Source organism: Ammospiza nelsoni, chromosome 13 (genome assembly GCF_027579445.1).
Source record: "Ammospiza nelsoni isolate bAmmNel1 chromosome 13, bAmmNel1.pri, whole genome shotgun sequence".
NCBI lineage: Eukaryota > Metazoa > Chordata > Aves > Passeriformes > Passerellidae > Ammospiza > Ammospiza nelsoni.
This window is the reverse complement of record NC_080645.1, coordinates 9,807,215-9,832,808: the sequence shown is the minus strand read 5'-3', so window position 1 is coordinate 9,832,808 and position 25,594 is coordinate 9,807,215. Positions and strand designations below refer to the sequence as shown.

The 25,594-nt window shown below is 41.9% G+C and overlaps 1 protein-coding gene across 1 annotated transcript in view; it reads right to left on the bottom strand.

The window, feature by feature from the left end:
- Nucleotides 1–25,454, bottom strand: part of TENT4B (terminal nucleotidyltransferase 4B) — a 41,509-nt gene extending 16,055 nt beyond the window's left edge. Inside the window, 4 exon segments of the mRNA XM_059481332.1 lie at nt 3,969–4,092; nt 24,913–25,285; nt 25,288–25,349; nt 25,351–25,454. Coding sequence (XP_059337315.1) covers nt 3,969–4,092; nt 24,913–25,285; nt 25,288–25,349; nt 25,351–25,454 — 663 coding nt within the window.
- Nucleotides 25,455–25,594: the final 140 nt, after the last annotated feature.

Sequence of the window (25,594 nt, the reverse complement as noted above, 5' to 3'; positions counted from 1 at the left end):
AAAGGCATCACAAAGCTAAGAATGTAATAATAATAATCACTGTGTTTATCCAGGGTAGTAATAAAAGTATCCTCTATGAAACTGGGTTCAGTCAAACCAGGATTCATTCAGGCACCAAAAACACAAGAAAAGAGCTTTTGCACAATAAAACAACCACTGATGGGTTTGGAAAAAACGAAATGTGCTTTCACAATATCAAACAAAATAGTGTGTTCAGCTGAACAGCAAAGAGAGCCTTTACTGAATAAACAACCCTGAAAGTATTCATAAACTTACTGATACAACATATATGACCTTTACCAAAAGGAATGAGACAACATCTGCTCTTCTACAATAATCTGGAGTATGAGAAACACTGAACTATTAAAAAAGAAACCCACACCCACACTTCAACCACTCTCTCACAAAAACCGGAAAGACAAAAGAGGAACAGTGGAGAAATCAGAACACAGATTTTAAAGGATTCTGATTTATTATCAGTTTGGAATTTAAATTGTTGAAGCTCTGTAGCTATGCATGTATTGAAAGCATCCCAAACCAGAACACTATTATGACTTGAGATGTGAGCATTAGTTTTTGTGGTGTGCCAATGCTGCTGATCATGTTCTTATAGCTTGTGGACAGAGATCTGTATTTGCACTCATAAGATAAATTCAGTCTTCACAGTACTCTAATAACTCCGACTCCTCTAGGTTATTGCTACTGTTTATCCCACACTTCTGTGAACTTGTTCATAATAAATTCCACAGTTCCTGAGGGAGCTTTAATTACAGTATGTGTCCAAATACATGCTCACTAAGCACAAAAGAATGGAAACCCACAAAAGCATGGTAAATTTCTGGTACCAAAATCCCTCTGTCAAAACAACAAAAAACATCCACAGCCAATTTAATTTCCCTTTCTTCTACATCTTTCCGTAGAATTTTCTGAAGTTTGTTGAACTAGAGTTCATCATTTTACCTTCATTCCAAATCCTAGTACTTTCATAATTTAAGTGTGTGAAATATGTAACATTCCCTCTTTTCGGATCTATGTGGTCACATGGACATGAAGCTGAGGATATCATTACAAATGTATCCTAAATTCAACTGTGTAAGTACTTATTTGTTCAGTAGCCAAATTTTCCTACTGAACTTGTCAAAAATATTTGTCTTAAAAAGTTTTCATTTAAATGTTTTGGGTTGTTTGGTTTCAGCGTAATTAAAGTGTTTCTTATGGTCAGAGCCCTGCTGACGCCAAGAACAGTTCTCACTTACTAGGAATGTTTCCTTCTAAGCACATTCCCTTGAGTAAGAGAGCAAATGACACAATTGCTAACTTCTATAAATAAAGTAACAGTTTAGGATACCTAGTTTTACCCCCCCCCCCCATATGCTTTTTCAGCCTTTTCCTAAATGGAACAGGGGAGGGGGAAAAAAAGGAATGTGCTCAGGCACATTCCACATGTACATTCTCTGTACATTTAAATTCATGAAGCCATATTTTTCTTTTCTCAGTATTGGATTTTTATGTATTTATATATTTTTTTATGTCTTACCTATGTGTTTAGTGAGAAACTAGAAGCTAAATGTGTATGTTTAACTTCCAAGTTTATTTAAGCTGGTTTGGCTGTATCAACGACTCAAAAGGAACAGCTTAAATATTAACTCATCACTTTACACTACAGCTAGAGCTGAGGACATTGGACCAGGTAACACTCCACCTTCCCAGAGCATGTACCCAAAACTTGAATCTTAGAAGCAGCTAAACCAACACAGATTGTCAAAAGGTTAGTGATTAACTCAAAGGACTGAAAAATTACAAGAGACTGTCCAAGTCGAACACAGTTGAGTTCAGCGGTTCAGCTCCCAAGCTGATCTGGCAAAATAAGTTTTGGAAAAATAACACCACAGTAATGCTGCTGTCACCATTCAGTTCCCTTTCAGCCTCCAGAAAACGGAAGGACATACAAAAGGAGAATTCTTCCTCAACGTAACAACTGCAGACAAAATGCAGTTGGGCTTTGAAGAACAGTTACTGACTTGAGAAAAAGAACTGGCACACTCTCGCTCTCTAACATTTTCAAGCACAGTGGAGAAAGACAGTCCTGGCAGATTTAACTGGCACTAATTGAAAAGTGAACTTTGGTTTTTCAACTACACAGTGTGTGCTTCCCCTCAGTCACGTCACAGCTAAGCCCAGTGGTCAGCTGTCACTTGTGGTAGGACTCGTAATTTGCTTCCCCTCCTTAAATACCTGGTGGCTACAGAAAACTTTCAGCAGTTTAAAGGAAGACTATTTGCTCAAGGATGTAAAGTTACACACACACACACACAAACATGTATGTTATATATGTACATAAAAAGTTACTTTTAATACAAAAGACTTTTACAGATCAAGCCTCTGTCCCACAGAGTATCTCTGGACGCAGTATGTTCTTGTGCCCCATTCAAAGTGCTAGTGGCAACAAAGAGAGATCCCCTGGTAATAAATCCATTCACCCCATTAGCCTAGTTAAGTTTGCAGCACACAAACTTGCCTAGGAAATTGCAACATCTCTAGGCTGAAGCCTCAGTGGTTTTGGTGAAATCCTCTCCTCCAAGGCACTCACAGGGTGTGGCACCCACACTGTTTCCTGCACTACTGCCTGCCAGACCACTACTCCTGCTCTTGATTAGGGTCCACCTGAATGTCTCACTGGGTTAGAGGAGAGCTGTGCAACATCTGTGGCACATGCTGCTCTCTTACACAGCTCCCATGGAAAGGTTACTGCGTTTGCTCAAAGAGAAAATTGCCAGACCTGTGGAGTAATGACTCAAACACCTCCCTCCAGCTGTGCAAAGGCAGCAATCACCGAGCGGAGTGCTCCCTCCATACGATGCTCTCTGAAACATTGTCCATAACAATAACCTCTTGGAAAATGTGAGTATATTTTACACACAAACCCACACATCCCATACATAGAACTTATACAGAATTCACATTCTGTCATATTCTGCCAATTTCTAAAAAGGCATTCCAAAAAACAGGTTAAGAAGATTTGAAATGAACAGTGGATTTAAGTCACTCATGTCAAAACACTGTCTTTTACTGTGGCAGGATCAAAGAGCATTCCTTATACTAGGGATTCTGCTGTCTGAATCTGGTTTGCTCTTCTGGTTAACAACCCCTTATTTTCAGCTACTGTTCTCTACAAATAGATGACTACAGCTTGAAATTTACGTTCTGGAAATGAACACAATATTAGTAGAAGAATATAATTAAACTAGATTCAATTATGCCAGAAACCCAACTGTGTCCCCATAAAACCATACTGACTTATAAATGCAACTTCTCTGTCTTCTTTTTAATCTAACCTTTATCAAAAAATCCCATAGCTCTGCATAGGAGAAGCTCTTGTTTTGAATGAGTACATACTAGCAAAAACTTCAGTGGAAAGAGGCATTACACAGCTCAGCACACAGATCTACAGATTTGTTTCTTCCTAAACACAGACTTCTGAGTTTTTTTTAATTTGTAAAATATATCAATTTAGTATAACTGCCCATTAAAAATACCATGGTCTACATAATCTGATATTGTTGGTACACCACCTTAACAGATTTATTCAAGATCACAAGTCTTTGAACTAAAAGCCCTGCTACTAAAGATAGGAGTTTCAGAAGCTTTCTTTAAACACAATACACGCATGTCTGATATGTTTCCATTCACCTTATCAAATAAATATTCACGAGACTGAACATTGCCACACCTTTTGCCTTTTCTTTCACTGCAGCAGGACTAACTTGTCTTTGATCCTATGTGTGATAGAAAATGTTATCCTGTATTATTTGAGTAAGAAAGATGACCCCTCTCATTTCACCAGAAGTCTTTTTTTTATGTTTAGCATGGAAAAATAAACAGTATTTGCAATATTCAATATTCCATAAAGTGAAGAGGCACAAAATGTTGCTTTTACATATTAACAAATAAAACAGTGTCCTACTCACATCTGCATTAGGCCAGAGCTCTTTGATAACATTTTCTATTCTGGACACCACTTCCATCCGCATTGTCTCTTCTTCAGGTCTGGGAGACATATACTTATAAAAGTCAATGATTTCTTCATGAAGACTAAGAAAGAAATAAAAAGAGAAAGAACAAATAATCAGCAAAAACCCACATGCAAATGAAATATCAACTATTCTAACAAAAAATATTTCAAGCTCCTAGTTCTCAATTTCATTAAAGGCAATTTTAGAGCAGCATGCAATTAAAAAAATCTACTTCACAACACTTTGTAGCATTTAGTTCCAATTAGCTTCTTATGCCAACAGGTCAATATTGCACTTGATTTGCTAAAAGCATGGAAGCAAATCTAAATCCAAGTGCCTTCAATTCACATTGAAAGTCACACTGTTTTAATGCCAGCATAACACAGAAATGGTTCAGTCTTCAACCATGAGCGCAGCTGTAGCTCTGAGTACACACTTCACAAAAACACTTCCTAGTCAGCCCCTTGGCACCAGGCAGGGAGCTTCAGGCAGCAGTCTGTATTCAGTACCACGCTTGCAAAAGTTGACAGTAATTGTGCCAGTACTAGAGCTAGAAAAACTGCTTCTTTTACTGCTTATAGAAGTCACATAAACTAAAAATGTACTCTCCCCCCATAACCCCAGAAAATAAGTAGTACATATGCAGCAGCAATTGCTCAGAGAATAAGTGACTGACTGACAGTTAACCCATATATAATTTACCATATTACATGTGTTTTTCATTGTCAGTGAGTTATGTTTAGCTTGCCTGTAATGAGAGCTGAAATAAAAATGTCTTCATACAGTGCTACGAATTTCTGTGCTTCTGTAGTACCAGAAACACATCATCAACTTGACTAATAATGTAATTCCAGCCACAGAGTAACTAAATTAATTTCATTTGTTTTCTGCAATGACCATTACAGTAATAGCTAGTTATCTTTTAAGAATGTATTGTTTCTAGCTACCAAGTACAACTGCATCTTTCATTAAAGCTCTGAGGGACCACCAGAAGACAGCAATTTATTAAGACCAAGCCCTTAGCTGAGATGGGGAATCTAATACTTTCCTACTGCACACACACTTAAATAAATCAAATGTTAATAACTGGAAGCTGTATACAGGTGTCAATAAAACTGATTAAAATATCCAACAGTTGTGTTTAACAGAGTCAGAGCAGGCAAAGAACTCACACTACCTGTGTTTAGTTCTTCCAATATTGCAGTATTATGAACAACACAAGCTTCTCTTCCTCCCCTCCAAGTTAGGAGAACAGTCACAATAGCCTGGCAGCTTGGGGTGGCCATTGCCATAACTCTCTATACAGATAAGGCTAAGAGAAAAACTCCTCTGACAGAGGACATCTCTTACCTCCTCCTACAGCTGCTCTCTTGCTTTCCTTGGAAGCTTACACCCTGCAGTTAATGTGCACATTCCAAACCACACTTACACCTTACACCAGACTGACTACTCTGCCTTCAGCTTCTCAGCCAGCTTCTACTCTTCACTGCTATTCCATGTGTTGGCATTTAAACTTTCTCACAGTTATCTTCCCAGTGCATGTACTGGATCCAGGTGAGAAGTAGGTGATAAAGGACAAGTTGAGCAATTCAATGACCAAGTTAATTCTGTCCCCACTGCAGGCTACGTGTACCGAATTGCTAATTTGTTTCCACATGCTTGACCATTAATCTAGCTTTCAAGACCAGAAGTAACAAGGAAAACGGGCAAATTCCCAATAATTAAACTCCGAAAATAGAAATTATGTTTCAACTGTAATTGGTACACCAGCTTCAGGAAGACCTGGGAGTCAGGTCTGTCTTTAGGGGCTGCACAGTGGGGAACTGATCAAGAAACACAGCCCCATTTCTGCCTCTGCTCCTCTGGACCAGCTGGAGCAGACTGGTGACATCCACAAGGCACCTGAAACTGCTCTGGGGCAGTGTTTTCAGCAAGGACTCAATGCCCACATGCACGGTGAGCCACGAGGAGCAACACCACGCTGCCTGAGGGCACTCAATGGCATGAGACAGGCTGGGATGATACCAAGGGAGTATCCCTGGGGAGAAATTCATGCATGGCACAGCACAAATCCATACTGCCCATCATTAGTGGGCCCAGCTGCTCCTGGGCTCATGCTTTATGGGAGTTAATTGTTGCCCTGTCCCATCAGGGAACTTTGAAAGAACAAAGCAATCAGAAAAGAGGTCCCCAAAGTGCACAGAGAGCCAAGCCATACACACACTGCAGTTCTCAGGGCACTGCTCTTTATTAACTCCACTGACACTCTGAATCCAGATAATTATATCAATTGCTGCATTCTTTAGAAGCACATAAAATAATGATGTGTTGTCAGAACCAGATGCATTTCTTTTTCTAAACATAAATAACAGATGTCTGCATTTCTTTGAACGGGATCCCTCTTATTCTTAGGTAGTCATGAAAAGCTTTGTGGCAAAACAAAAAATTAAGCTAGGTGCAAACACACAAACCTACATTACACATGCACAGAATGTTAGTAAGCACTGCAACTGTAGAAAAAAATGAAATCTGAACTTTTTCAATGACAGAAGAAAGGCTTAAAGACTACTAGAGAAATCTCATCAGCACTCCAGTTGGAAATAGTACAGACATATCTGTGTTTCATCTGCTGCAAGACTCCTGCTGCCAGGACCTCCTGTGCTGCACAGAGCCATGTGTGCAGAAGGCAGGCAGAAGCTACAGGGGCTCAAGACTACACCTGGATCCATATTTCCCTGCCCAATAACAGGCTGCTGCCAAGAAATAAGGGAATGATTAATTAAAGCCAAGACAAACAGAAGTAGGCACACGTGGATTTCAGAGCAGTACAACATGACTTAGAGGCGTGACTCCAATTAATGTGGAGTTAACTCATGCTGTATTGAAAATTAAAACTCAAGGTTATTCACTGTCTTAATCAACATCTATTACAGTTGCTGTTTTTCAAAACAATTTGTTAGGATTAATGGAGTCTGTTTACAAAAGTCTCTAGTGAAATTTTCTATATTTAGCCAAAATGAAGATCAAAGAGACTGAGATGTTCTTTTTGGCATCATAACAGTATTTTATTATTTAATACCATTACATTCATCAGTAATTTCAGATAAAAGTCCTTAAAGGGAGACTTGTTTATAGAAAGAAATTACACTGTAATAAACCTGATTTCACTATTGAGAGATATTTCATTTGGCTTTATAGTCATACTGAAGCACACCCAACACATACTTAGGATGCATGGAGAGAATTCTCTGCCATGCACAAGAGAAGTTTGCCATTTTAGTTTGCCATTTTTGTTACAGCAAATAGGAGTAAAGAAGTGGATCTTTGTCCTGTACTTCAGAAAATCTTAACACATGGGGAAAAGTAAAATCAAAACCTCTCTTACACTTTCTCTAAACATGTTTTAAAACAAAGTTCTACCTGCATCACATCTGTTTTCTAGTCTGGTAAGCTGATTCCATCAGAATTTCACAGCGAGAACAGAATTATAAAGAAGCCACTCAATTTAATTTCATGTCCCACTGAGAGGGATAGTGATGTATCATTAAAAAATAAACTATGGCTGCAAAATCACAAGAATGACTTCCCACGGTAGCATCCCTAAATAGCCCCACCAGGAACACAAGACTGTGAGACTCATGTGTCTTAGGTGAAAAGCTGCAGCTTTTGTGAGGAGCAAGTACTATGGAACATAGTGCATTACATTACTTCCTTAGTTTGACCACAACTTACTTTATTTTGTAGCACAACTTGTGGGCTCTAAATGTAAAACTCAGGAATCTCAAACTCCTTTACATAAGACATTGTTCTGGAGTATGAATCTTGCTGCAAGCCTGGCAATCAGTTAAAAAATAATCACGTATGAACAGAATGTAATTTCTGTTTGATATGCAGAGCACACAGATAATGTGGCCTAGCACTTACACTTGATGTGTGCACTTCAGCTACCTGACACCTCAACCAGCACAACTCTCCTGCTGCAAGTCAAGAACTGGAACCAACAGTGACACTGGGAGGGACATCTATGAAACACAACTGGAGATACTACAAGTGTCACTTCTCTGCACTCAGATCCGGATGCAGAATAAATGAGCAGCCCACTGTCCTCACAGATTTTGGCAGCTTGGAGGAAGCAAGCCTGACTGACACAGTGCCCACGGCTCGACAGCCACAGCAGTGGCTGAATGAGACCATTCCCTCAGCCCCCACTGTCCCAAGCAGCTGAGCAGCAGAGCCCAGTCCTGCTAAAGCAGAGTCCAGTCGAGCTAAAGCAGAGCCCAGTCCTGCTAAACAGAGCCCAACCCTGCTAAATAGAGCCCAGCCCTTCTAAAGCAGAGCCCAGTCCTGCTAAACAGAGCCCAGCCCTTCTAAAGCAGTGTCCAGTCCTGCTAAAGCAATGTCCAGTCCTGCTAAACAGAGCCCAGCCCTTCTAAAGCAGTGTCCAGTCCTGCTAAAGCAATGTCCAGTCCTGCTAAACAGAGCCCAGCCCTTCTAAAGCAGTGTCCAGTCCTGCTAAAGCAATGTCCAGTCCTGCTAAACAGAGCCCAGCCCTGCTAAAGCAGAGCAGCCAGTGAGGTGAAGATCATTCTGACCCATTTTGCTTAAGCAGAGGATAGCAGTTAAGTGTTGCTTTGTGTCTCAACACACTGTATTATACTAACCAGAATAATTGGTTGTATGTTAAAAAATTCCTGGTTTAGACATTCTGGAATTGTGCTATACTTCCACTCTCCTCTGGCTCTTCTTTATTCTTCATTTCACAGGAGAAATTACGCAGGCATGCATGCTCTAATTTCTCTCATCAGGGCGTTACCCATGGCTTCTGCTCCAACTGTTCAAAACTCTGCTCAGCCATCCCAAAGAGCTTCTTCTCTGCCTTGGGCTTATATATTCCTTTGCACACAAAAGGCTATTTGCAACATCACTGAAGATAATTTAAAACAGTGGATATCAAGTACACTCAAAGAAATCATCTAGTGCTCATGCACTACAGTTTGGTTTTGGCAGGATTTCTGAAGGAAGTTTCATTTGCAGAATGATGAAAATCTAAATTATTTAGAAACTCCGTGGATGGTGGGCTGAAGCAAGCAATGAACACACAGGTGACTTGCATCTTCCCAAACTCTATGCTTTAAACTTTAAAGGATATTTGCAACATAGTCCTGCAGCACTAAATGAGCCTTTTGTATCTGAGTTTTCTTTGGATAATTAATTCCTAAAAGACAGTGTTTAATTGCCCCTATCATTTAAAGCCTTAAAAATTGAAGGAAACAAGGAGAAACACTGTAGTATTTCAGGATTGTAATTGTCTTTGGAGAAGAATGTGAAGGAGGAACCTGAGGTATTTTAGCCACTGAAAGTATCAATACTTAAGAATCCAAACTGCATCCATCCCTTCACTCCCAAAAGGAAAGCTACCATTGCACAGGAGAGAGAATAACTTCAGTTTGAAGCCTCCTAAGGAATTTTACTAAGAAAAAGATGGTACTGGTAAATCCTGCCAAAACTTCCTAAGTTTCATGAACTAAACAAAGCTTTATCCCTTAATATTCATGACCTACTTGGTTCTGAAATAGTTTTGAACAACAATTGTATTAAGGCAAAGACACAGAAAGCCCAATCCTCACTCTCCCCCTCACAATTGTATTAGGGAATTCAACACCTACCTAAATTAACCTTCAATTTTAACACTGCTCTTCCACAAGCTTAATAAAATATTTTCTATATTACTATTACCATCTACATATGCTGAATAATGAAGTAGGAACAACAGCAGACACTGTAAAGATCACAAATTATTTTCCCACCTTCAAACTCAGGCAAAACCAAACATTAGAGTCCTGAAGGGAACTGTAAATATGAAGCATCTGCTGAGGTCGTTTCCCTACCACCTGGGCCTCCATAGCAGACAAATACTTTTAATATTTCCTGGCTTAAGCTACTGAAAAAAAACCACTTAACTGCATTTGCAGGTAATTTAAAAGGCACTTAAGTTTCATGGTGACTGACACATCAGTCCTCATAAGAAAATAAAATTATGCATAATAAAGGAAACAATTTTCAAAAGCCTCAGAGACTTTAACTATCAATTTTTATATCCTTAGTTACTGAACCATATCAATATATTATAGGTCACACAGTAACCATATTTTGAGACACATATGCCCTACAGGAGCTTTAAAATCAAACATCCCAAAACATGTCCCTAATAGCAACTTGACAAAACCAGGAAATCTTAAGCAGCTGGGGTTTTGATATCACACATTTTTTCTCCAGTTCTCCCATTTCAATACAGCTTCACATACCATCTTTTCAGTTTACCTAAAAACAGACATGTAGAAAAAAACAGGTGTTCCACTGCCATAAGATTGCCAAACATCACTAAAAATCAGGATAAAACATCACTAAAAATCAGGATATCCACTGTGCAAAGTTTCTAAGATGAAAATGGAGAATTTCCCTTTGCTGACAGGTAGGCAAATGAGGTTTGTATCTGTCCCTGTCCATTGTAACCCAGGTGTTTGTTACCAGTGCCTGGCTTCCCAGACACAGGGGCTGTTATAACAGGATTACACAAACCAACCTAATCCACCCAGGGCAAGGTTAGCCAAGCTCAATTCCACCACCTTTATCAGTTCAGGCAAAGCAGCCACTTCTCAGAGCTGTGGGGAGCCCAAGGAGGAGCCCAAGCCCCCCAAGATGGCAAAGGGTGGAAAGATGCAAGCAGAACTTCAAAGTGCATAGCTACACCCAGAAAAACACCTCTGGCAACCACCTCTGGTAGCTTTCAGGGTTTACCCAAAACCAGCTTGCCCTTTCTAACTAACATTTGTAATCTGTTGTGAAATTCAAAGAATTGCCTTTTAGGAACAAGGGAGAGCAAAATTTCTACAAATATGTAAATGATTGAGGAACCCCAATCTTATTTCCAGGACTAAAGTCTTTTGGGATTAATGTGATCACACTGATACTGAGTTTTGAAAACATGGAGATAGTTTGCTCACTTCCACCAGTTATGGTGGATTGATTATGCACGTTTCTTCAAATGCTGTGGGAAAAAAAGTCACTAAATTTACACTACAAGACCTACACTTTCTATACTGTGCAAATATTTGAAAGCCTGTTTCTTCCTCCAATCAACACTCACTACCCCCAAATCCCTCAAATTAATGTTGTATTTTTTACCTGTGTTCTGTATTTTACATTAACTTATGGGTTTAACTGCATCATAAAAGGCACTAAAATAGCACTGCTTTATGGAAACAGCATAATGTAGTAGAGACATAAAAATCCTGGACAAAGAAGAAATGTGGACAATTCTTTTTAATTATTTAAACTGGTATCTCTATCTTTCCAGTTTTTTATTTATTTTAGAGACCCTTTGTTTCAATCAGCATGAGAGCTCTCTTTTTTAAACTGATTTGAGCTACTTCTACCTAAAATTCCCAAGCATATTCTTTAGACAGAAGTAATGTAACAGACCCTTTTCCTACCAAGGTAAAAGTGAGCATTTTTTGTCTGTTCATAAATTTCATTGTGTGCTTTGCCTTCCTAAAGTACACTTGGATGTACCAGAATTCTTCCTACAGAAATTTGTCTTTCAAGAGGGGGAAAAATCCTACTGAACTTTAATTATAAATCAGATGCTTCAATTAGTCCTACCACTAAGTGATTTGAAGTGTAACTCGGCAACTAATCCGCTGGCTTTTAAATCCATGCCATATGCATCCTCAGTCTTGCTCTTTATTTTTTGCAGCATTTCCAGCAAAAAACATCAAATGCCAACTGGAAAGACTGTTTTGAGAAATACCCTTACTTCCCACCGCCTTTTTTTTTTTTTCAATCACACTGTACATAAAAACAATCTAGCTGAATCATTGCATGTGTGGGAATAACCTTCTATTTCTTCCCTGGAAATTATCTCCATAGCATCCCTCCTTCCCATCTCTGTAAGCAAGTGCTGTGAGAGTCTGTTGCTTCTCTTCCCTCAGGTGATGGAAGATGCATTTTGCTAACAGAGGAGTGAAAAATAAAAGAGGAACTGTTACCTCAACTGATCTGAAAGAAAAAGTCCTTACAAAACAAGAAGATGAAGAAGGAGAAAAAGGTTTTGTGCAGGAAAAACAAAGTGGGAAGAGCAGCAATGGGAAGAAGCTGATTTATTTCATAATGACAAAGAGTGCAACTCTAGTAACATCTAATTATCTTGAAACACACCAGTAATTCTAACATCTCCTATAAAATACAGCCACCCTGTTTTTCTTTGGCTCACTTGCAAAACAGTGTTAGTCTGCTGGAACAGTTGCACATACAGACTATGCAGTTTGCAAACTCATCATTTAAAATACAGATTAATTTTTTTTTTCAAAGTCTTAAAGTGCAACTATTAGCATGCACTTTGTATATTCTGGAATTACAGCTTCAGGTAAATTCCCAAATATTTAAAACAACAGAGAATTTGAAGGTATCTTTTTCCTACAGTGGGGAATTGGGATTTCCTCAGCCTGCCAATTCCCTTTGCTTAAAAAAGCACTCAGAAAGACCAAACAACAGTTTATAAGTTTGCTTTAAAACAAGAGCTTAACAAGTAAAAGTAGTATCAATAGTGGTTCAATTAATATTAATTAGTTAACCTTTCCCAGTAAAATAGCAACATTTGGGTTTGTGTTAGAACTGTAACAAAAGCTACAACTACCAAATTACTGTAACACACCAATAGCTCTGACCCCCTCTGAATCAGCACAACAGGTATGAGCAGGGAGTTTTAAAACAAATAAAGGTCTATTACATCAGTTTTGCAAATCACACCAGTGGTGTTACCATTAAACCAAACCAGAAGGAAACAGCAGGTCAGGTAATCTGCCTTTCTGTCTGTCTCCATAAAGCCAGGTAGCATAGATCTTTATACAGCTCTAGTATATTGCTTCTGTCTTGTTAGTGTAGTAAATATTACCACATAAACAAACAATCTGTGACCTCCTGATAACTGGCACCACATGCTATCTGGGCAGAGGCGAGACTAACACACTCCCAGCAGACTGATGAGTACTGCTGGAGGATAACAGGCTTGGGAAAAAACCTCCACCTGAAAACTCTGATGGGAGCAAAAAACCTGCAGCAGACCTTTGCCAGCATGTGCACAGCAGCAGGTCACCCAACAGGAAGCCTGGCAAGCCTTGCACAGGATTTTCTCACACACAACAGAGTGGAGAAAACTCTACTTCCACACACACAGTGGGTTCTGCCTGGCAAATATTCTTGTTTATGACTTGATAAATTATTTGACTTGAAAGATTAGTTAAATGAAAGAATGGAGAGCAATGTAATTAACTCCTGTCTCCTTCCATCACAGTAGATTTACACTCTCAATGTCTACTCCAACCAAGTCCACAGCAGTCCCTAGGAAGGAAGGGGCACTACCACGGTGCCAGGCTTACCCTGCTCACCTGGAAGCCAAGGCAAAAGGCAGTTTGGGGTCGGGGCTCCCACCCTCACTTGGCTGCACAGATCAGTTCCGCACCCCGCGCGCGCCCCGCTCACTCCAGAAACCCTCTGCACGTCCATCTGTGAGCAGTTCCAACCTGCTCTGGAACTGCTCAGGAGGCAGGGGAACCAAGAACAGAATAAAACTCTCAACACCTCTCCTTCAGGAACATGGGATCAAACTGAAAATAATCTAATATAAAAATATTAAGTCAAATAACTAGCCACAGTTGCAGTTCGTTAATAACTTTATAGCTCCAGCATAAGAACATTTTCAAATTAAATCTGAAGTGCCAGTATGCCATCTGGAAAGTCAATGCAGATTCCTAAGCCTTTCCAGCATCTTATATTCACAGTCTTTTGGATGTGTGGTTTTTTTAGTTTGTTTGGTTTTGTTTTTTTTTTTTTTTTTAAGAGAAGGGATTTTTGCACAGCATTGTGGAACATTCAAGGAATACAAAACTGAACCTCAAGTTACTTTGCTACATTTCCTATATCAGAAGTGCTCAGAACTTCTTATGAAAGTATCTAAAGCTATTATTACAATTACAATTAAAACCATAAGGTTGAGTTTGTAGGTTAAATTTCTATTCCCTGAGCAAAATGAAGAATGACCCCAAGTTACTTGTTTTGAAACAAGTTTATCACCCGTTTATTACTTGTTACTTTGGTGACACTCTCCTACAGTACCAATACAAGCTCAGATACCCTGCTGTCATAGTCAGGCAAAATTAAAATCACAGATGCAGCTCCCCCTCTCACTTCTAAATGCTTAAAAGCAACTACAGTGAGTGCACTTTGAGAGAGGAGGAACAATCACATCCACTATGGTAAAGGTGCAAGGAACATTTCAGGTAACTTTTTATTTTGATGAATTGTTACCTTTACAGTAAGGGTGTGCACAGTGAACTATGTTCAGATTAAACAATGCAGTATTCATTTTGAGATTCATGATGTAGTATTATGCTCCCTTAAAGGTATATATTAGAAACTGCTCATATTCTGATTTGTTCTCTTGTCCTCAGATACTCTTATTTGCAAGACAGGATGCACAGGTACCAGAAACACCATGGGCTGGGAACAGTAACACTGCAAAGTATTTTGCAGTCAACAGCCTCCATTTGCTCTGCTTACTGTCACAGGATGGAAAGCTACAAACAATAACAATCAAAAAAGGACACTACCTAAGCAGATTACAGAAAAATGTTTCCCATGGTCACCTCTATCAGCCCAGTGATAAGCACGCGTGCTTAAGAGCTTGCATGTCATGAACTGCAAAAAATGCTTCTTCTTCTAAGATAGGTGACAGATCTCATCCTTCCAAGTACCTGGAGAATTTGGTCCCTGACTAACCCTGAGGATCAAATAATGGGGTTTTATCTTCTTTATTTTCCCTGAAGCTTCACCTAGTACATCTGTCAGAAAACTACCAAGAAATTGTTTAGCAGAGAAGAAAATACGAGAAAATACTGCATTGGAATACTTCCCATGAGTCCAAAATGTTAAAAGAGAAATCCATACTGAAAAATGACTCAGTAAAGATTTCACACAGCTACCTCAAGTGCTGGGATTTGCTTGAACATGAAGACAGAAGAATCAGCACAAGATGGAAAAAAGGGGACTTTCAATGGTCTGACTCAGACCTAGTATCACAAAGGTGACTACTGGAACTCCCTCCAGGATGGGGCATCCCTCACTTGGCACACCTGCTCACACCATCCACATGTGCATTGACACATCTGTGCAGAGAACAACAGAAGCAGCAAATGTAGAGTGAAAGACTGTGCAGAGCTCTCAGAAATATACTCAAGATTCATCTGACTCACTTGCTGGAAACCGTCTCTAAAAATAATTAGAAGATTATGTAGAAGTGTCCTGTGTACCCAAAAAATGAGTAGAAGATGCAGCAGTGAGCAGCTGTAAGAGAGGTATAAGAGGGTCGCTGTGAGCTCCACAAAGAGCAGAATCAATAGCAACTGAAAGAGCACGTTTCAGCATGCCTGCAGCAGGTTTGCTTCAGAGCAGCAAAGGCTGAAGTGAACTATTACAGCATATAACGTTCAGTGACTTGCTGCCTACAGGCAAATACCACACTGCACAAAATACAAGGGAGGAAGTTTGTTAATACAGTTTTTCTCTTCTTTACTCCTGGGTACTTCTATGCCAGGAGCTGACACTGTTACTTACTGGCATTGAAACTTTATCTTTTACCAACTGTGTGTGCCCTGTCACCTTTTTCCAGGTTGTAACAACAGCAGCTTCAGAAGACCACAGGTTAGTTCAAATTTAGACAGAAAACAATGCACACTATGTATAAAGTAATTACAAGAGAGCAAAAGAAGCAGGACTGTACTGTCCTTTCTGCCTCACCTCAAAAACTATCCCACAAGAAGCAATCTAACAGCTTGATGAGGCAAACTTCTCTTCCACCTGATGCTGGAAGCAGAGGTACATGTAAAGAAGCTGCTTAGCTCAATAACAAACTGGTTCTTCAGGGCAAAAATCAACATAAAAATTTTCTCATGTGAGTACCTGCCAAGTATGACTACTACAGTAGTCATTCCCCATGGATGAATGAGTGTAAAATACTGAGGCTGAAGCACAACCAGAAGGCTGAGCATATAGATCCTCAAACATGTGAGTTGAATCACCCAGCTGGAGAGTGCGACAGAACAAAGCAAAAATTAAATAAAATTAACCTTAGGACCTAATTTTTTCAGCCTGACTCAGTACTGTGATCTAAGACTATGATGTGCAATCATGATCATTATTCATTCAGATCAAGACAGTTCCTTCACCACACTATGTTGAACTCAACACTTTAACTGGCAACTGTGCAAAGCTTGCCAACCAGGAGTGCCTCTGAATACATAAGAGATAAAGCCAGATGCAAGGCACAAGTCCTTCACACCACTTTCAGAAATGATATGCATACTCTAGATTAAAGCCAAAATCTTACTGAGGGATAAGGGGGAGGAATGCAAATGCATAGAAAGGAGTATACTTTTTATAACAACCCTGTTGAAATGAAACAAACAAAAAATCCCTCAAAACCAGAACAAAAACCACTTGCTTTTTGTAGCACACAGGAAAATATAGCTGTTCCTGAAGTAACATAGGAAGTGAACAGCTCTAAAATTAACAGTGAGAATTAAGAAAGCTTAAGAAGTAAGTTATCACACTTCCTCAGTCTAGCTTAAACACAGCATCAAGAGGTCAGGCAGGGTCAACAAGCTTTGATTAAGGACTCTCTGTCTTGAGACCATACACCGTGACTCAAACAGAAAGATCATCACCTTAGTCATCTCTCAAACTACAGCACAACATTGCTGCATGCTGCATTTTAGAAGACATTCAAAGAAAGGCTTATCTATACTTAATATTTGTGACAGGTTAGTGCAAGTTCTTTCAGGTGTTGCTGCATCCATAAACAAAGTAATTGTTAAGAAATCATATGCCACTTTCAATGGGTGCACTTAAATGTAACTGAAAGTGAATCTACACTGAGTCAAGGTCATGAGCCAATGTTGCTAGTCACCTATACACCTCTCACTTATCATAGAATTTCCCTAATTTCCCTGATTTAGAAGCTCTAGAGGATTTTAATATTCGAATTTGTCCCTTGTTATATTCTATTACTTGCAGAATCACAATACTATTTCCTCCATGCTGTCTTAACATCTTCAATACATCTTCAATAGTGTTGGCTATTTCTCCAATAAGAGATCACACTGACAAGACAGAAGAGTGGAGGTGCACAAACACTGACTTTGATTTTATGTCTCTGCTACCATTGCTGTCCAGTAAAAATCCTCAAAAATGCAATGCAAAACAAAAAATTGCACAACGTATGCAATACAGTATGGTGATGCAAAATAAAAAGCCTTCTCAAGGCATTGTAGCAACACTGTGCCTCTTCCACTGAACATCACTTTTGAATAAGTCAGAGGTAGGTGTCATACCATGGAGGATGTTATGATACTGTCAGAGAAGCTGATCTGGAGTGAGGGCTGCCAAATAATCTTAATTGTTACTACAGGAGGAAGAAAATCAACAAATGCTGTTGCATCCCAGCACAAGACAAGCCCAGTCTCAGTGAGGCAGCAGCTCACCCTCACTCTGAACTGCTGTGCCAGAGCTGCCCTCCCACCCATGACCCACCCTGAGAGCTTGGCTGCCCCAAGGGACACCATCTGTGTGGCTCAGTGTCACACAGATTTTGTGACACAGCTCTAAGGGTCAGGAAGACAACCATCAGGGACAGGCAGGATCAGAGGACCAGTACTGAATGCAGCAATACTGACACCTTGACTGCATGACTATGCTACAACACACCAGTATCACCAATACAAAGTTACTGGGAAGATTTATACTGGCTCTAGTGATGTGTAGGAGAGTTTTGTACAAACCTATAAAAAAAAGTTCTGTTCCCTTAATTTATGTCTGTCTCCTGTTTTGATATCTTAAGTTCATAGTATTGCTGGAAAAAAATTCCTGCTGTGTTATCTATTGCTCAAGTTACAAAATGATTAAAGTTCAAACTGCTCCTGCTATAGCTACTTGCAGCCTAGGAAAACATCTGCAGTTCATATCAACTTCAGCAGTTTTCCTCTCTTTTTCTTGGTTATAGAAATATTTCCTTTAGCCCCCATTTCTAGGCAAAGGCACAGAAAGCAATACTCAAATACTCGTGACATTCTGAGCTCTCTTTGGCAGTTCGTCCAAAAACATAATTCATAAAGAGAAACACTCATAATTTAAGAATTCCCAGCATGTTCAAATAATAAATTAGCATTCCAACTAAGAACAGCAAGAGCATTTATTTGCTTATATGCAAACCTTACGTATTATGCAAGATTTGCACTGGTTGTGTTGCTCTATCACTACCAGCACAACTCCCTCCCTCAACACAACACCTAAGCTGGCTCTAGGCTGCATCCTGCTCCTGCTGCCAGTTCCAACATCCAGCAAGGAGAGCGCAGGAACCACTGTTGTACATCACATACAACATAAACAAAAAGCTTTGAAGCAACAGTCATCTCTGAAATTTTGGCATATCCATGATTTTGGGAGCACATACACCATACTGAAAGATGTATTCAGAACCCCCACATGATGAGATCAATAAAAAGAAATACTAAGTACTCCTATTTTAGCCTATTCTATCATTTTAATAGCAAGTTATGCACACAGCTTCTAAAAACCACATTTAAATTTTCCAAAGTGAATCCCCAAAGTGATAAACAGACTTAACATTCTAATTTTAAATAAATTATTAGAAATGGACAGGAACAAAGTATAATATGGAGATAGCAGAAAAAATACTGAAGGGGAGAGAAAAGCAATAATGTGCTCTCATGATACAGGTCTCCATTTATCTGTGCTTTCTGGGACTGACAACATGATACCTGGCTTCCTAAAACTGACCTTATGCTAACATTTTGACAATTAAAAAGTAACAGCTACAACCCCAACATGGTTTGATATGACACTAATAAAGATTCAGGGTGAACAGGTCCTCCTTCCTCAATGCATACTGCTGCATAAAACACACAGCAGCTCTTGGGAATCAGCAAGCACACAAGAGGGAATGACACACTCTTCCTATTACTTAATATAGACATCTCCATCTACCAAAAAAAAGTCTGCCAAACTTGTGTTCCTTATATAGCCACTCCAAGGTAAATAGGTATCCAAGTCCCAAACAGAAGATATGAATTGGAGAAAACAAGAATTTGTTTTCACAAGAATACATCCACATGCTGTTCCCTTGCACATGCAGAAATCAGCAGCCTCTGAAGTCCTCCTCAAACTTTAAACAAAACGCCAAAATGTTGGCTCTATTCCAAAACCCTGCAACCTCAAGTAATACTGTTATATAATATTCAGCATACATTTCTCAAAAGGTTTCATCAAACTGCCTTCAGTCCACAGCTCCATCCCTAGCAAACCTGTTTCTCTCTCCCAGCCCTTCCAAAAGAAGTCATTTCTTACTACAGGAGGCTGTGGGAAATATCTGGTTTCACTTCCATACAGCACAGCTGACTGCCTCCAAGAGCTGCACAAGCTGTCACAAGGGCACTGCCAGGAGGGTGCTGTGGCATGACTCAGGACGAGACAGAGAGTGACAGTGGCTCTCATCAGGCGGGCACAGGAAAGGATCTGCACTCCAGTCACATCCCTGCGCTTGCACCTCGCAGCCACGGAGCCAGCACAGAGTGCTGCTCCAGCAGGCTCTCCCAGGAAGCAAGCAGATTTGTGTCTATGGATTTTTCCAAATAACTCCTTTTTACATGTGATGTTCACAGTGCAGCCTGTTTTAATGTACGTGAGTTCACCAAATCCAAAATACGTGCAACTATTCAAACAGGATTACTGTTATTCTAACAGCACACACCTTGCTGTTTCACCAGAAGTCTGTTTGTTTGTTTCACCTTCATTAAGCTTTTGTGTCAAATAACGTAACAGTAAATCAGGCAACAACCCTCCATTTGATTTAAGCACTTAAGAGTATATGATGAAAACCAACACAAATTATTACATTTCCCCCAAGTCAGGCATTCCAGCTGGTTTTACATTTTGCTGGAGGTTCACAGACTTGTTCTGCTCACATCACCCTCAGCTCTTTCTGCCTGTACTCCAGCCCACATGGAAATCGTGCTCCCATGGCTGATTCCATGCAAGGGCCTGAGCAAACAGAGCCAGGGACATGCAGGGTAAGTTATCACAGGCAGACAGCTGCCTTAACATGGTTCCATGTCCTCTGGTCAGCTCACACCTGGGACAATGGGTTTGTGTCTGCCTTAATGCACTTTGCTTCTTTCAAAAATGAGACTAAAAGATCTGAGAAGCTGACAAACTTCCCATGAAAAACTCATAATGGAATTTCTGTAGCAAAGACTTATGGCTTTAAGCTATTTTCTTCCCTAAAGTAGTTATGGTTTTATTTCATGGTACCCTCTGCAATCCTGGATAACATGCTGAGAATCCTTCTATTAAACAAGCAGAAGTCTGCTCAAGTCTGTGCCAACCACCTCAGCAGTGTGGGAGTGTGTGCACGTCTGTGTGCAACCCCCTCCTGTGGGGGTCACAGGATTCTCTCCCTTTCACGGCAAAGTTTCCATCAAAAAGTGCATTCAGTATTTCAAAATGCAGTTTTCTACCTAATCAATGTTTCTCCTCAGCAGTACACACCACAAATTTATCTCCTTAAACTCACACATTAACTGAGCTCTTGCCTTCAGCTGCAGATTACTGTGAAAACAGCTCCCTACAGAGTCCCAAATCCACATCTCCTTCCTGGGAACTGTCCTTTGGCACAAGAATTGCAAAAACCTACAATAAATAGGCCAAACTTAAGTGCAAGTCTTTATTTTTGGGTTTTGTTGCACTTAAGGTTTCTCGTTTCAGCAGTTCTTTTCTCACATTTTAGCCAGGCTCAACCTAAACTTGGTGAAAGCTGTAAAATAGACATTTCAGTATCCCAAATACTTTTTCTTTCTTTCTAATTGTGACACTACTAACATTATTTACTGCTGCCCTTGGGATACACACACACACACACACACACACACACAGAATCCTGTCCAAAACCCCCAACCCACACATCCTCCTTCATCCTTGAGTTTTGCTACTAACTACCCTGCCAAGGCAAACTCAATTTAACTCTTTAAAGGTATGTATTAAGTTAACAGTAACATCATTCTCATGCTGTGAAACTTTTCATTCATATTCTGCATTATCTGCTCTTTTCAGAACTGCTGTCTGATGACAGTCCCCAGAGGATGGGAGACATAGAAGCTGGTGCAAAGCAACCTGCAGGCAGCACTACACAACTGATTTACAGAGATATTTCACAAATCACCATGTTAAGAGTGCCACAACACAGTAGAGTACCTGTCATGCAAACACCTGCATTATTAATAGAACTGCAAGTCTGAGAACTTAGACTAAGGAAAAACACTAAAGATAAGCCAGAATACAATGTACACAACAGCACCATTAACTCCAAGAGAGCAAAAACTCCCTTGTATTGAATGTATTTCAGCACAGGAAAATGTTAGGAATATTGTGCATACTTTGGAAAAAATCTATCTTGAAACCAAACCAAATACTGTTGTGGGTTATTTTTTAATTATTTGACTATCTCTTTATATGTGTATATAGCCTGAGCTAAGAGAGTGTATTTCTCAAACCTGGCAGAAAAAAAAAAAAAAAGATTTATCTGAACAGCTACTTAGCTTCTAACCAAAATCTCTATTCCAACATGTTTACCTTACCTAAATCTTTAGACAGCTAGTTGCACACTGTTATGCATTTACAAAATCTGTTCAACTAGCTAAAAATATTGGACTGGTTTTCCAGACAGCTGATCAATAAAATTGCATATTCAGAGCTGTTTTTTCACAGCCATGCACACAAGTGACAACCTTGCACTGGAAATGTGAATGCCACATGTCAGCTTTCAACTGTGTTTGCCAGCAAATCTGGTCTCATCTTCATGAAGGTGGGACTGTTCCACAATTCTGTTGTATTCCAAAGAGTCATAGTTTGAAGTGATCAATTTAACAAAATTACAGGATGATACATAGGGAAAAGCACTGACAGCCATTACTACTTTCTCACGATTTGCATAGTAACAATCAGGGAACAAAAAGATACCTGTTAACACACAAGCAATGATACCATAGCAATGCTGGTATCTTTTTTTTCCCATTAACTGTTACAACACAATTTTGGAAATTTACACTGAAAACAACGAATTTAAAATATTTACTTCAGCAACAACCTTATTTTCTAGGTTACAAACCTCTCTATCCATGCTTGCTGCCCAGTGTCTCAAGATGCAGACTGAGAACAGGCAGCTGTTAAAGAGAAGCTTGCAGTGGGCATGGAAGGCAGCACCTCGGTCACACCTCAGCTCCAGGAGGTTTCACCCAGTCCTGCCAGCAGCCAGTCAGTCACACTGCAACCTTCACAGGACCTAGGCATTGTCTAGGCTTTCCTAGGAAGCTTCTGATCCTTTTAGAAATTATTTCCACAATTTTTCATTCAAGATTGTTAGCCAACTGCCTCTAACACTTGTTATAACTCTTTAAAAAAGAGTAATTTAGGAAAAGCAATGAAGGGGTGTTTTTGAGAGACACTCCACCTTGCTCTGCTTTGAATAAAGGAAATAGCTGAAACAGAAGCTCAGCATCATGTAAATATATGCCACAAACTACATAGTCAATACACAGGCAGACTAAGATATATGAGTATGTCTTGATACTGTTAAAAAAACTTCACAAGGTCCTACCACTTGGAGTTTGAAACTGATTCCACCAAAATTTAACTCTAGCAACACTTTGAATACTTTGGCAAAGTTGTTGTTATTATTGTGATTAATTTCTTGCTGAAGCTCAGTCCTTTTTCACCCCATTATTACTATTACTCTCTTGTTGAAATTTACCCTTTTCCTATATATTCAATACAGAAAAAAAATTTACAAGACAGAGAGAGAGCAAAGCACTTCTAAAAATGTTCCTCAGCCTCCAAGTAAATAAGTTACAAGGCAGAATACAACCAGAGTCCAAAAACTAACTTAAAAAAATTTGTATGTTCTACACACATTACTTTTAAGTTGTGTGAAGAAATTTGCAGAATGTTCCAAGGTACAGTGACTAAAACACTTAAAATAGTACACTTCTGCCGTGTCATTTTATGAATTATTGTAAGCACAGCATAAAGGTAACACAGGAGCTGGCAAGGAAACAGGTAGCCAGAGGTGGTAATAACTAGTCTTCCTAAATGATCAGCAAATTTGAATAGTCATTTTGACAAATTTTACAGAACAGCAATTTCAGAAGGCAAAAAGGCCATTGCTTTCCTGTGTGAGGGGTCTGAAGGACCCTTAGGTACAAGCTGAGCACATAAAAACTCATGCAACTAAACCACCACTGATTTCTAAAGTGAGGTCTGCCAGGCCTTCAACTCTTACCATACACCTCCGTCATCCAGACCCTGAAGGGTTCAAGGCAAAGGTTATGTTTTGAAAAGCGTGGACTTTACAAAAAAAAAATCCACAGATGTTACCAAATGGCCTTTATCCAGGGCATCGCCCATATCAAAAGCCATCACTGTGTTCAAAAAAGGGGAGGGCTGAAACCAGTTTTCAGGTAAACAGAAGATAGGTGATTGCCTGCCCTCCGTCTCATGCAATGCCAGCTGATGAGACCTAAGCTAACACAAAAACACTAATGACAAAATATTCAGATCAGCATATGTATTCCATAGCCAGAGATCCACGACAACCACTAATAACCCCACATTAAAAACCACTGCACACTATACATGCATGGAAGTTTATTTCTGAGAGCAGGTGCCTGCCTGCATGCAGACCTTCTCAGTCAGGTCTCAGAAAACACACTCCCCGGGAAATTACCCTGTCTGTGCGCTTTCTTTTGACACCAGCAGATGATTATTGTTTTTTTAAGTTCTAGTCCCTACCACGCATTTGTTCTGCAGGCAGCACAAAGGGTTCGAGGTGAGCTTGACAGCGCTGCAGAGGGCAGGCAGGCCGGCCCTGTGCCTGTGTCTATCCCCATGTCCTGTGCTTGTGCCCCAGCCCTGTGCCTGTGTCCCGGTCCTGTGCCTGTGTCTGTCCCCTGATCCTGTGCCTGTCCCAACCCTGCGCCTGTCCCCCAGCCCTGTACCTGTCCCTATGTCTGTCCCCAGCCCTGTGCCTGTCCCCAGCCCTGTGCCTGCCCCCGGCCCTGTGCCTGTCCTCTGTACCCCGGCCCTGTGCCTGTCCCCGGCCCTGTGCCTGTGGCCGCCGCACGTGCGTGAGCGGCGAGGGCAGCACACGGCGCTACAGCAGCGACAACGCCGAGCAGAGCGCGAAGCGGCGCTGACAGCGGAACGCCGTGTCCGAGGAGCCCGGCGGCACCGGCCGGCAGCGTGTAACACGTGCACGGGCGGTGACAGCGGAGGGCCGGCGGGGCCCCGGTCCCTGCGGATAGGCGTGCCCGCCCCATCAGCATGCACACGGGCACCGCCGCCGCACGCGTGTGGCCCCGGCCCCGCGGAGCCTCCGCCCCGGCAGGCGGGACGCTGGGCGCAGGGGCTGCCCCGCACAGGCCGCTCCAGCACCGGCGGGGCGTAGCTGTCACCACGGCCGGGCGACGCCGGCCCGGCACCCACCGCCCGCCGCCCCTGCCCAACCCCGCGGACCCGGCCCGGCTCCCTGCGCCACCCGCCGGGCCCGCGCCGCGCCCCAGGTGCCGCGGCCCAGCGGCCCCTCGGCTGCCGCTGTCCGGCCCCGGCGTGCGGCCCCGGGGCGGGGAAGGACCTCGGCCCCCGCCTCCTCCTCCTTCTTCTCCGGAGGCCGAGCGCGGTCGGGTCCGGCGCCCCCCTGGCCCGCCCCGCGGACGCTCACCCCACGACTCCCTGGCTGTAGTTCCTCTTCTTCCAGGGGGTGCCGGTGTAGAGCGGCTCGGCCAGGCCGGGCTGGGCGCGGGCGGCCGGCTCGTCGGCCGGGGCGGGGGCGCGGCCCAGCAGCAGGCTGTAGTTGAGCCCGAAGGTGCTGGCCTTGTTGTCGCGCTTCCTCTTGTTGCTGGCGGCGGCGGCGGCGGCGGGCGGCGCCCCCCGCGCGGGCCGGGCCCAGGCGGCGGCCCCCGGGGGCGGCGAGGCCTGGCGGTGGCCGCGGCTGTGCGGGTTGTTGGCGCTCTCGAGCGGCAGGAAGTCGGGCGGGGGGTCGGCGCGGGGGGCGCGGTACATGCCGGGCGGGGAGGCCGGGCCGGCCGCGGCGGGGGCGCTCTGCTGCTGCTGCTGCTGCTGTTGCTGCTGCTGCTCCTGCTGCTGCTGCTGCTGCTGGAAGTAGAGGTTGCGGACCCCCTGCGTGGTCTCCCAGATCTGCATCCACAGGCGGTTCGAGGGGCCGAGCTGCTCTGGCTGGAACCAGGCTATCCGGGGATCCATCAAACGGGGACCCACCCCGGCTGATCCGCTCCCCGCGCCGCGCCGGCCGCCGCCGCCGAGACCCTGTCAGCGGGTCCCAGCGCTAATGGCGGCTCCTATGGAAGGGCAGCTCCGCGCCTGCCTGCTCGCTGCTGCCGCCG